Here is a 13,433-nt window from a genome sequence, read left to right on the forward strand (position 1 = left end):
CCACAAAGGATACCCTGTGAGGCAGGTGGGGCTGAGGGAGACCTGAGAGAACTGGGGCTGGCCCAAGGTAACCCAGCCAGCTGCATGTGGGGCAGGAGTGGGGAATCACACCTGGTTCTCCAGATTAGAGGCTGCTGCTCTTAACCACTACACCAGTCCTTCACAGCTTACTTCCTAAATACAAGGTGAGGAGGCTTAACTTCTTCTGGGAGTCGCATCAGTCCTTCTGCCATATGTGTGCCTGGAATTTCTCAGTGGAGACACTATAATATTCTGTGCATGTTTAAAGTTGCCCTATCCTTTAGAACTCTGCCGAAATCCTAACATACAGGAACGAGGGGCTTTAAAAACTGCAGCTTTTGCACCACCTGAAGTCACTTCAACATGATAGGCAACGGTGTATTCTCTACTGTTGTTGTCCTGAAGCAACAGAACAAAGTTTGCATCCAGTGGCACGTTTAAGACCAACAAAGTCTTGAGGCTTCTGGGTCTAAGCCAGGGGTAGGCAAACTGTGGCTCTCCAGATGTCCATGGACTACAATTCCCATGAGCCCCTGCCAGCATTTTCTGGCAGGGGCACATGGGAATTGTAGTCCATGGACATCTGGAGGGCCGGCAAGTATGCATAATGTCTTCTTAACCTAATCAGCTTAGTAAATAGTGATCTCAAGTCACCTCTGACTTTGAGCAACAATCCCACACTGTTTTTGTACCTAGTAATGTGCCTAAGACCTCATTTTTTCTAGCCAGCATTGAACACCCTTCTTCCTTTATGGCATGCAATATATTTTCAAAATGCCTAACATGAATGAACACCAGGATTATGCCTGTCTGGGATAGGAATTGCTGAGTGGCCTGCAGAATTCTCCATTCATAGAGATGCATGAAACACAAATTGCGTAAAATGCAGCTGCATGTTTGGCGCTTTTCTCCACCCTCTTTTCTCCTGCTCCTTTTTTGGCCAATTCTTGTGGTGGTTGTGTTGGTCTCATTTCTTGGCCATCCCCGTTTTCCTCAACTCTGGGATTTTCCTCACGCTCAACTGACTCCTGATTTTCTTTGCAGCCAATCCACACACGTCGGAATCCATTTGGATGCACTTCTGCGCATCTGCCCTCCCTCTGCCACGTCACAGTTGTGGAATCAGTTTATTTTCTTCTGCATGTGACTTAAATAACCAGGAGAGAGGCTGCTGTCATCGTGGTGTTGTCATTAGTGGTATCATAGCACCCCATTTGTTTATCAATATGTTGATATATAAAATATCAATATGTTGATATAGAGCTGTAATAATAATTTAAGCAGTCTCACTGATCTCCTTTTAAGTAAGTCTCTAGCCATTCCTTTTTGGGAGATATAAAGATCTCTTTATATATTAACAAAAATAGAGTCCAATAGCACTTTTAAGACCAACAAAGATTTATTCATGGCGTGAGCTTTCGAGTGCAAGCACTCTCCCACCTTGAATAAATCTTTGTTGTTCTTAAAGGTGCTCTTGGACTTTAGTTTTGTTGTGCTACTTCAGACCAACATGGCGACCCACTTGAATTTTTATATATTAAGTAATTCTATATCAATGTATCAAGATTTTAGGGCTGTGCATGCACTCGAAAGCTCCCACCTTGAATAAATCTTTGTTGTTCTTAAAGGTGCACTTGGACTCTAGTTTTGTTGTGCAACTTCAGACCAACACAGCGCTCCACTTGAATCTTTATATATTAAGTAATTCTTTATCAATGTATCAATATTTTGGGGTTTAAAAAAAAAAGAAAACACAACGAAAATCACTTATTTTCAGGGGAGAGGAGAAGGAGTGATCGGACAAAGATGACAGACCTGTCATTTAAAAGTGGGCTGGAGGCAGGTGGGATAAAGAAAGCTGACAGAAACTTAGTGGTCTGGGTCCAGTGTAGGGAGCGTCCAGCTCCCTATGCCCCTCGCAGGGCTCTTTGCTCTTGAATACTAATAGGCTGGTGATCCCTGAACTGCATGAAATTCCCCTGGCCTCAACCAGCACCAGGGCCTTTTCAGCTCTGGCCCCTGCCTGGTGAGATGAGTTCCCAGAAAAGCTACAGGCCCTGCCAGAGCTAATGCAGTTCCACAGGGCCTGTGAGATGGAGCTTATCCACCAAGCTTTAGACCAGGGGTAGTCAAACTGCGGCCCTCCAGATGTCCGTGGACTACAATTCCCAGGAGCCCCTGCCAGCATTCGCTGGCAGGGGCTCCTGGGAATTGTAGTCCACGGACATCTGGAGGACCGCAGTTTGACTACCCCTGCTTTAGACTGTGGCCAGGCTAAGGGAATATCTTGGGGTCATCCTCTGATATCCTCAAATTATGTAATATCAACATATACCTGGGAATGGTGGCCGGGGGGAGGTTATGGGGGATGGGGGGATTTAAGTTTCTGTTTTAGCTTTTATTTGTAGCTTTCTAATTTTAAATCTGCATTTTAAACTTGTGGTTAGCCATCACAAGCTGGCTGGGCCAAGCGTAGCGGCCCATAAATATAATGAATAAAATAAAAATTTTAAATTAATTAATTATGCATGAGGAAAAAGCTGACTGAAAATTGGCCTCAGAAAAAGATCAGGTTAACAGTGGTTTCCAAAGAACCACAAAAAATGAGGGGATGATTCAAAGTCTCAAAGACTTTTGGGACTTTGAGATTATTTCGACGGGAGGGAGGGGGCAAAAAAATTACAGGAAAATTAAAGGCACAAAAATCCCTCCAGTTGTTTCCACGTGACCATTTAATCTGGAACTTCTATGGTCAGTGTACATTGCTTTTACAGATCTAGAAAGCACGGTAGTTGCCCTGTTGCAGTCCAGGATTTTGGGTGCTGCTTTTCCATCTTTTTCTCAGTCTGAATGGGAGACTACGGCCCTTGAAGCCAACTCCAAAACTTAAATCGGTACCCAATGCAGCTGCAAATGTGTTGAGCACTGATGCTGAACTTAAAAACCCTTCCTGATCCAGAGCCCCCATGACTGGAGAGCCCTTGCTCTCCAAATGCACCTCTGCACCAGCCAGGATTTCCAAGGTAGATGAAGGGGTTTTACAGCAAGTAATCACGAATTGTTTGAACTTCTGAAATTATTGAGTTCCGTTACCATGCTTGATGCCCCACCTTAGGCCTCGGGGAGGGGGGAATGTAGGATAGAAACCTTTGGCATGAATAAAACAGCAAGCACACTTTGCAGCCAAGAGAACGTCTGTAATCCCATTCCCCAGGACCCCTCCTTCAAAGGAATTCATTAGGAACACATTCAGATATGTCAGTATGAGGGAACAGGAAGTAATTAATTGAGTGCTAAAGAGAATCACAAGCTGACTTCAAACATGGGGGAGGGGGAGGACCAGGAGCCAATGTTATATGAAGGTACATTTCGCAGCTGACACCCCTCCCTTTAGAAATGAGCCATTCCTACAGGATTCCTTCAGAGAAAGCCTCTAAAAGGCAAACGCATCAATGTTTGAAAATTAAACATTTCTAGGCAGCAAACGTCTCAATACTCACTTTCCATTCCCGTATTTGATCCTGACATCTTTGCTCTTTTTCAGCTCTTTGCCGTCTTTGAACCATTTGTAGGAGGGCTGGGGATTCCCCGAGCTGGCCTCGCATTTCAAAGAAACCTTCGCCCCCACTTCCACGTTGAGGCTCTTCAGTTTCTTGAGTTTGGGAGGGACAGCTGCAAAAGAGGGAGGGAGGGAGGGAAGCAAAGGGTGAATCGAGCCGTTTGGAAGGCCCTTTCTCAGCACTGGGGGACAGGCGGAACACCAGCACTGCTTGGATCCCACCCCCAGGTCCAAGCTTTCCTGCTAGCATCTCTCCACCCCACCACCGCCACCGCCACAGGCCGAGTCACCGTCGCCTCCCCCTCCCCCCCCCCCGCTTTTTTGGGGAAATGTCACAGCAGAGATGAAGCAAGCGCCTTCCCCGCTCCCTCGCATCCAGTTCTTTAAATTCAGCAGCAAGAGAGACCCTTCACTTGCGTCCACTGCAGCTCTTCCCGCCCCGGTACACCTGCTGCTCATCATGCCCATTTCCCCTCACGGATGCCTGCCAGCACCATCGCTCTCCAGGCCAGGCACGAGAGAGAGAGAGAGAGAGACACACACAAGATGCCCATCCGAGGGGGAAGCTAAGCTAAGATCCAGGAGGACAGCGCCATGATCTCAGGCAGGCCATTCTGGAAGGAGGTCTCTGTGCCCTCATCCTGCAGCTCCTGCGCTCCCCGACTCCTCTGCCGAGCCGTCTCCCTTACCGCCACTGCTGCTGCTGATGCTGATGCTGCGGGTGGTGGAGGCAGACATGCTGTTGATTCCACAGCCTTTGCTGATCTGACGGGCAGCATTGGGCTACAGGAAAGGAAGAAGGGGAGGAGTATTCTCTTCCTTACAGTTCAGCTACAATCACTGCAGATCCCCCCCCCCCTTCCTTGATGCTCATGTGCCTGCCTATCTGTTCTGGGAATGTACTGTACGCTCACTCTTCTGCTGCCAAGTGGGGAAATGCTCAAATGCCGCCCCATAGAGGAAAACAACAGGCAAGACGGAAGGTCATTCTGCCTCTCGAAATGACAGCCTTCCCCATCAAGCAGTCGCTGCAAGGTCCCTAAAAGGAAAGGTCCACGAAAAGGGAAAGGGAGGAGGGAAAGAGAGCCCATAGGCTGGGAGAGAGCCGAATCCAGCTAGCGGAGAATTAGAAGACACCCCCCCACACACACACACACACTCCCAGCCTCTTCAGGTAAATAGCCCCCAACGCCAGGTGTCTGCTGCTGCTGCTGCTGCTGTAAACCGTGACCTTTACGGGATGCTTTAGTAGCAAAGCAAAATTAACCCCCTTGCATCAGAAAAGATTGTGCAACATTGCAGCATCCAGCAAAGGCTTCTCAACCAATGTGTCACACACAGTATGGAGCTTGGCAACCAGTGAGATATTCCTCTTCATTGGGAGAGCTGGGATTTCCTATCCCCCCCCCCCAAATATGGTACAGCCTCATTTTCCTAAATGTCTCCCAGATATCCAAGATAGAATCTGAAATTCACATAAGCCTGGCACGACTGATTGGAGTTGCTTTGACATGGCCTTCCCACTTGTTTGTTGAAGGATGCCTAAAAGATCATCCTACCATCGTTTCTACCAGCCAGGCTGAAACATCTGGGGCTGCATGTCTCTGCAAGGAGAGCAGATAGACTGCTGGATAATTTGCAACACACATTTCTGAAAACAGATTTGCAACACACATTTCTGATACCAGAAACATGGGCAAAGTTCAGAATTGTGTGGCTTGGAAAAGCAACATTGGTACACATGGAAATATGGCTCAGAAATGTATTTGCATTTCTCCATAGCCTCTTAAATTACTTGATAAAATCCAGACAGCAATGAATAAATTTATTTGGAATCATAGAAAAGGAAAGGAGGGGCTTCAGCTATCACAGGGTGGGCTAGTGTGGTGTAGGAGTTATTGTTTCGGACCCAGAGCTGGGAGACCCAGGTTCAAAGTCGTACCCAGCCACACACTTTCATCCTAACCTACCTCACAGGTTTGTTGGGAGGATAAAACAGAGGCAAGAAGAATGATGTAAGCCACTGTAGTTCCTCAATGGGGGGGGGGGGGAGGGAATCAATAAGTAACAGTTTAAAGAAGAAAAAACAGTTCCCAAAATTGAAATATAGCTTTGAGACCAGCAGTCTTACCATTATGGCTCAGGGAAGATAGTTCAGGCACAGTTTGGAATATCAAACAGATGGGCATTGATATTATACCAGGGGTGGCCAAACTGGGGCTCTCCAGATGTCCATGGACTACAATTCCCTTGAACCCCTGCCAGCATTCAGGGACATCTGGAGAACCCCAGTTTGGCCACCCCTGTACTATACTATTCACTTGGGGAAAGGATACAAAGGAAGTTATGACTGAACAGATACCTAATTAATTGATTAGATGGGAGGAATAGGCCACAGATTGTGCCTTTAATGTCCTAATGGAATCAATTGTTGATTGCACTGATTTTAAAATGGCCAGACAAATGGACAACTTCAATACATGCACAAGACATGGTTCCACCAAGTTAGTACATTTTGGAGGTGCCCAATCAAGTCCTTTAAGGCAGGGGTAATCAACCTGTGGTCCTCCAGATGTCCATGGACTACAATTCCCGTGAGCCCCTGCCAGTGTTAGAAACCCTACTAGTATTGTCATCCGGTGACAAAGGAGTTGCCTATCACTGTGTCAACACAGGAATGGTACTAACTGAAGTAATTCGTACAATTTGCTATGAATGTAGGATTTCAAGAGAAGAGGATTATGTTGCTATAAGTGGAATTGCACCCCATTACAGTGGCACAAATATTCACTTTGGTATCTAGTTAATGTTGGTCTGATTACAGGAACCTTCTTACATATCTGGTGGAACTGTTCAGAGGTCCAAGGGTACTGGGTTAAAATATTCTAATGTATAAGCAAGATTTTGAGCAAACAAACCATAACAATTCAGTTTACCTTTTTAAAGGGATCTACAGCAGTACCACATAAATGTAAATTATTGATGCTAAATATGTTGACAGCGGTGAGAATCTTAATTGCTCAGTCGTGAAAATGGAAATTCAGCCAGATATATGCATGAATGTCTTTGTAAATTATGGCACCTAATACTTATGAATAAAAACACAGCTGTTAAATATCTAAAGGAGAAAAAAATATTTAAGCTAGAAATGTTTCTGGTGCAGTGGCATCCATTTATTACAGGGGTAGTCAAACTGCGGCCCTCCAGATGTCCATGGACTACAATTCCCAGGAGCCCCTGCCAGCATTCGCTGGCAGGGGCTCCTGGGAATTGTAGTCCATGGACATCTGGAGGGCCGCAGTTTGACTACCCCTGATTTATTAGTTACTGGAAGGCTTTTTCAACCAGTTTTGTAAAACCTTGGGGATTCTTGACAGTCCTGGAAGGGTTTCCTGAATTTAATTTTTAATATTTATTGGGTGATATAACCATACATGCTTTGCCCATGAGGCTGGGAGTTCGAGCCCAGCAGCCGGCTCAAGGTTGACTCAGCCTTCCATCCTTCCGAGGTCGGTAAAATGAGTACCCAGCTTGCTGGGGGGTAAAATGGTAATGAGTGGGGAAGGCACTGGCAAACCACCCCGTATTGAGTCTGCCATGAAAACGCTAGAGGGCGTCACCCCAAGGGTCAGACATGACTCAGTGCTTGCACAGGGGATACCTTTACCTAACCATACATGATTATGTTGACCTTCCTCCCCCCCTCAATGACGGGCCTGGAGGGGGTAGAAGGGGAGGGGCCCTGGGTGGGCATGTACACAGTTGTGCTTCCCAACCATATTCTGCACGATCATGCCACTTCTGGGGTTTCTCAAAGCCTGAATAATCTTTCAGGGTGTTCTCAAGGGTGAACAAGTTGAGAAAGGCTGGTTACAAGAAATAACTGCACAGACTGAATAATGTTCATAGATTATGGTCTTCATTTTGGGGGAGAATCAATTCAATCCTCATTGGAATATGGTGATTTTATGTATGTTCCATTTTATGTATCATTCCATGTTGGTGGTGGTAAAAGATATGAATGAAGTTCATCTACAAAATAATCCAATAGCAACGTGGCTAAAAGCAGCGGCTGTTACTGGCTCAGTTATACACATGAGCCTTTACTATTTCTCCAGCTCATCCCTAGCTAAGCTCTTTGATCTGCCAGAGAGCCTGAATGAATCTATTATGCGTTTTCAGTTCAGTGACACAACAGACTCATTCAAGTGGGTAGCCGTGTTGGTCTGAAGTAGCACAACAAAATTCGAGTCCAAAAACACCTTTAAGACCAACAAAGATTTATGCAAGTTGTGAGCTGTTGTGTTCATGCACACTCCCATTGACAAGGATCTTAAGAACAGGGATCGTAAGAGTACAGATATAAGGAGAAAATAAATTAGTAGCAAATCAGTAAACAACATCATAACACCTAAAATATGCAGTATGATCATTCTTTCCTAGAAAAGCAAATCAGTACTTTGGGTTCAATTGTCGTTCATAAAAACTTTGTTCAAAACCTCATATAACATAGAGACACTTTTGTAAAATCCACCAGCCCTGAGCACCTGGAGGGTTGCTACTTTCTCCCTGGGGTGTCCGAGCCAGCTGAGTTGAACTTTTCTACTTTCCCAATCCCCCCCTCCCTCCCAGCTGTCTGCCCTTAAAACGAACAAAGAAACTTGAACAAAAACAAATTAGTTAATTAATAGCTTATTATTTTATGCCTATATTATAATTTGATGTTTAACATTTGTTAGCTAACTCGAGTGTTCTTGTGAACAGAAAGATGGAATACAAATCTGCAACCGCTCTGCAGAAGTGGTAGAAATAAAGCAATAAGGGCATTGTGAGCGGAGAAAGGGGCAGGGTGAGTCAGCTCCCGATTGGCCCGTTTGAGTGTCAGTCCAGGGCCAAGGGGCCAATTGGGAGCCGCACAGCATGCAACTCCTGGTTGGTTCCTTGGCCTACCCAAGACTGGTCCCGGACTGGGGGGTAAGTGCGCCGGCTGGCTGAGGCTTCGCAGCGGGGCCTCACCTGGGAGGGGGATGGAGGAGAAGGCTTCGGCGTGGGGAAAAGGGCAGGAATCCTGTGCCTTTCCCCACGCCGAAGCCGGGGCCTCAAGGGGGAGGGGCGCGGTGGTGGTGGCATGGGGGGGGGGGCTGGCAGCAGGTCTGTTTCTTTGTGGCCGGCCTGGCTGAGCCACGGCAGAGCGCGAGTGGGGAGCTCCGGCTCAGGCTCCTTTTCTGCTCTATGCAGCTGCAGGAAGAACAAGGCGGCGGCAGAGGAGGAGGAGGAGAAGCAGCGGCAGCTGGGGGATGCCTGGTTGAGGGAGGCAGCTAGCCTGCTGGAAGGATGGCGTTGATGTGAGGTGGCCGGAGCAGCACGGAGCCGTGAGCACTCCCTCTGTGGCAGCCGCAGCCACCACCTTCCCGTGACCGGGCCGGCAGCTGGGGGGCCAGGGCGTGCGCCGCGCTGCTGGCCACTCTGTTGGCAGCTCTGCTAGTGCCCATTGTATTTTACCATACAATGGGCTTTTAATCTAGTAAATTAATAAAACAAACAAACTAATATCCTATACACCAGTTTGGTGTAGTGGTTAGGAGCACGGACTTCTAACCCAGCGAGCCCCCACATGCAGCCAGCTGGGTGACTTTGGGCTCGCCACAACACTGATAAAGCTGTTCTCACCAAGCAGGAATATCAGGGCTCTCCCAGCCTCACCTCCCTCACAGGGTGTCTGTTGTGGGGAGAGGAAAGGGAAGGGGATTGTAAGCTGCTTCGAGACTCATTCGGATAGAGAAAAGTAGCATATAAGTACCAACTCTTCTTCTTCTTCTATTATAGGCACCTCAAAAAGAGAGAGATCCATCTAACGTGCAGTGGCATGTGCTGGGACTTTTAGATTAGTCTCAGTCCTAGGTCTCTCCAGAAAAATAGAGCTACAGAGTAACAGAGCATTTTGAAAGTATGCAGTTTTTAATTATCTATGTGGATGAAGCACAGCACTTTGAGGTGTAAAAAAGAGATAATCTTTACAGGGAAAGATTATGTGCAAAATATATCATATTCATCTGCTCCAATCTCCTTACTGACGCAGAGTACAAAAGCTTAAAAGATAGTTACAAAGAAAATGCATTCCAAGCCCCTATGGCTGGCTCAAGCAGACTACATGCCTACACATCAGCAGAGAGCCTTAATGGAGGATGCTGTTTCTTGCTTCTGCAAAGGACATGCACACACTGATATTCTCTTTCTCTTGCTGAGGAAAGAGGAAGTCATTGAGAGCCCACCTTAAACAAAGGAAACCCCAGGACATGTGCTGGGGGGAGTTCCATTGCAACCTTCGGGGAAGGCGGTATATATGTGTGAATAAACTAAAAAATAAATTTAAAAAACTCACCTGTGGCCACTTGATGCACTAATGAGCACACAGGTACAGCTCAGCTGCTTAAACAGCTTAACAATAGCCCTTCAAGGTTTACTTCAACAAATTATTTGCTGATTGCAGTTACAACAGCATATCTGTGCCACTGCAAATGTGACATGGAAATAACATCATCACATCTTGCATTTCAGGATGATACTCAGGCATTTAGGCAACCAATCTATGGTAGAGGCCATATTTGCCATAGAATTTTTGCCCAGTTATCCCCGGCATGATGACGCCATTTCCGGATCACATTGTTATATATCATATAGACCTCTCTGTTGCTCCAGGTAAGTCTCCCTCTCTTCTGCCAGATGCCAGGAGGGATCTGGCAACCCTAATTCTAACAGAAAAAGACAAGGGGAACTGAAACCAAAAGCCGTCACAGAATACAAAACACCAAAAAAAAAAAAACCTAACATAAAAACACAAGCAAAATATATCTAACTGTCCATAAATAGGTCTTCACCACACACTGAGAATGCAGCAAGCTCTATTTAGACATGAGAAGACAGTTTCAATAATTAAAAACCACACCACACCACAAATCCCACCTCTGCCCACGAATACCCCTCTGCCTTTGAACCTTAGGCCAGTCTATACTTCCTCGCAGTTTTTCAGAGGTGAATGGAGGTGAAGAGAAAAATGTAAGCTGCTTTGAGTCCTCATTGGAGAGAAAGTCAAGGCAGAAATGAATAAATGTCAGAAGGAAAATGACTGTGGGGGTACTCTGTTGCCACGGGAAGAATGCATTTGCAGTGAAGGCCGATGTCATTGCAAATGCAGTCTTACCATGGCAACAAAGCATCCCCATGGAGCATCTCTGCATGGAATGAGACTAGAGGTCCCCAGCCTTCTGAGACTGCAGATACATTTGTAATTCTGACACAGCATGGTGGGCGTATGAACAAAATGGCTGCTGCAGGAGGTGGAGCTAGCCACAAAATCATCACCAAAGCTCCTAAAAACAATAGGCAGGCTCTAGACAAGGTGTTGGGGGGCACAATGGTGTCCGTGGGCACCACTTTGGGGACCCTGAGGTGAATCATGGAAGAGATGCTAAATGGGCTTAGTTTACCACATGCACAAGGTCAAGAGAGAACCCAATGTCTGTTTGGGGTAGCACACCATAATGCTGATGCATGAGACGGGCCCAGCTCACTTTCGTCCACCAGTATAATAGGAAGAGACTTGCATCCCCTCCTGAGACCACAGCATCATCAACCAAGTCTGAGCCAAAGCTTGGGTTGGATCCTACCATCAGCAACACAATCCTTATACAGCTTGGTTGGCCTTTCTTGGAGTATCATAAATACCTTGAATTGCCATTGCAAGAAACAGAAGGGTTGAACTAAAAGTAGACGGGAAAGATCCTAGTGCAGCAGAGCCCATGCTAGTAGAAGCAGCTTTGGGAGGCTCAAGAAGATGTCTAAATTAGACTACTGCAATGCACTCTATATCGGGCTGCTCTTGAAGACTTCCTAGGAGCTCCAATCAGTGCAGAAAGTTGCATCCAAAATACTGACTGGAGTAGGTCATAGGGTCTGTATCATTCCAGTCTTGTTTCAGCTACTGGTTCCGAATGTGCTTTCAGAACCAACTTAAGGCCCTTCGGAGCTTGGGATATCTTAAAGACTACCTACTCCCATATGAACTTTCTCAACCAATCTTGGGAGGCCCTGCTTTGGCTTTCCCAATCATCGGGGTTAGACAAGTGGCAACAACAAGAAAAGGCCTCCTTGGTCTTAGCACTAAGATTATGGAATTCTCTGGGCCATTTCGCACGGCTTCAAAGTAGCAGAATGGTTGCTATTTGGAAACGCTACTAATTTGACATAACCCACGACGTCGTAGACAATCTGCAACAATCCTGAAACCAATCAGCAAAAAGCGCTTCGTTGTGGCGCTTTCAGGGGAATCCAGAAAAGTGGATTCACCCTCCGGATAGCGATACACTCCTGCAACCAATCTGCAACAGTAGCGCTAAAGATCTGTGCGTTACCATTGTTGCTGGTTCTTCAAAGTCCCTCCCCCTGGCTCTCTCCTCCAAACTTCCGGCGAAGCGATCGCCATTTTTTTTCCTCCGAGCGAGCGGGGATAAACGCACCGGCGAGCCTCTTTCTGTTTAGAGGCTTCCCTGGCTTCAGTCCTTCACCTTTAGTCACTAAGCACAAACAACTGAAAAGCCCGTTTGCTGAAATAAAGTCCCTTTATTTTTTACAAATAAATTCAGCCGAAAATCGTGCCTGTGAGAGGGGGGGGGGATTTTTTTTTTTATCACTCGAGGCAGCGTGCAAATGATCATACAATCAAACAACAGCTCACATTAGGCAGCTGGATGGGTCTCTCCGTAGCAACGAATCTACCTAGATTCATTGCTATGGGTCGTTTTTTTTTTAAAAAAAAACCTTTCTTAAAGGGAAAGGGGCTGTTTGGGAGCATGCTAACAGCTGCCCATTGGCTGCTTGACGGCCAGGGGCGGGACGAGCTTGGCAATAGCGCTTCCTTTCTAGCGATTTCTGCCGAGACCGGAAGCCTGTGGGAAACGCTAAAAAACACAACTGATTCCACTACAAAGGCAGGTATGCATAACGACGAATTCCACTATTTTAAATGGCGATTTTTCCTTCCGCAAACAATTTGCAACAAAGATCCCTGTGCGAAAAGGCCCTCTCTCTTGGACAGGGGTGGCCACCTCTGTTCTAGGGCAATCTGTCTGTGTCCTCCTGCCACTATCTTCCCCCAGTCAGTCTCCGCTTTTCTGCTTTGTCTAGCATTCCCTCACTGATTCTTATTGAACACGTGTGTGTTCAGTTCTAATATATTTATGTGTTCTTAAATCTTTTAATGTTATTTATTGTTCACCATCCTGGGGACCAAAGTTGGCCGGAAAGCAAGCTTAAAATGTTTTAAATAAAGAAATAAATCTAACCCAACTTGAAGGTGTGCTAGTTATTTTCCTGATCGACATTGCCGAGAATTTTAAGTTTTACATCCAAACACAGCCTGTTGCGCAGAGCAGAGGAATGGAACCGCAGATCTAAATATCTGCACTCTACAGTCTGCCTAAGAAGGCTTTTATGTATTTAATTAGAAGAGCTTTGATTACACTTGATACTGAATTTAAGAGCCTTAATGACAAAAACATAGTATAACATAGATGCTTTGAGGCATAATTTAACTTAAAAGCATAATTAAGTACGAACGGGCAATCTGCCTATATACCGTTTAATGGCAGGAAGAGTATCAGAGGTTGTATCCCAGCCAGCAGGTTATTTATCAAATATTCATAAAATCAGATGCTGGGATAACTGAGAACAGGGTTCATACTGGCACAAAACAACCTAGAAGTGTGAGAAAAACCCAAGAAGAGCAGCTCTGAGTAATCACAGATCACAACTCCATTACTGTTGTGCCATCTGATCTCCTATAGAACGGACAGTG

At 46.0% G+C, this 13,433-nt stretch overlaps 1 protein-coding gene across 4 annotated transcripts in view; it reads right to left on the minus strand.

Moving 5' to 3' along the window:
* Positions 1-13,433, minus strand: part of NRG2 (neuregulin 2) — a 194,119-nt gene that overhangs the window by 92,097 nt on the left and 88,589 nt on the right. For 2 of the 4 annotated variants that reach the window (XM_077310089.1, XM_077310090.1), the window contains exons 2-3: positions 4,270-4,363; positions 3,522-3,693 (exon numbers count right to left, since the gene is read on the minus strand). In XM_077310089.1, coding sequence (XP_077166204.1) covers positions 3,522-3,693; positions 4,270-4,318 — 221 coding nt within the window. In that variant the 5' untranslated portion in view covers positions 4,319-4,363. Of the gene's footprint in view, positions 1-3,521; positions 3,694-4,269; positions 4,565-13,433 lie in introns of those variants that run through there. The other 2 variants (XM_077310087.1, XM_077310088.1) reach the window with 2 other exon arrangements.

This window comes from Paroedura picta, chromosome 14 (assembly GCF_049243985.1).
Source record: "Paroedura picta isolate Pp20150507F chromosome 14, Ppicta_v3.0, whole genome shotgun sequence".
In the NCBI taxonomy this organism is placed as follows: domain Eukaryota; kingdom Metazoa; phylum Chordata; class Lepidosauria; order Squamata; family Gekkonidae; genus Paroedura; species Paroedura picta.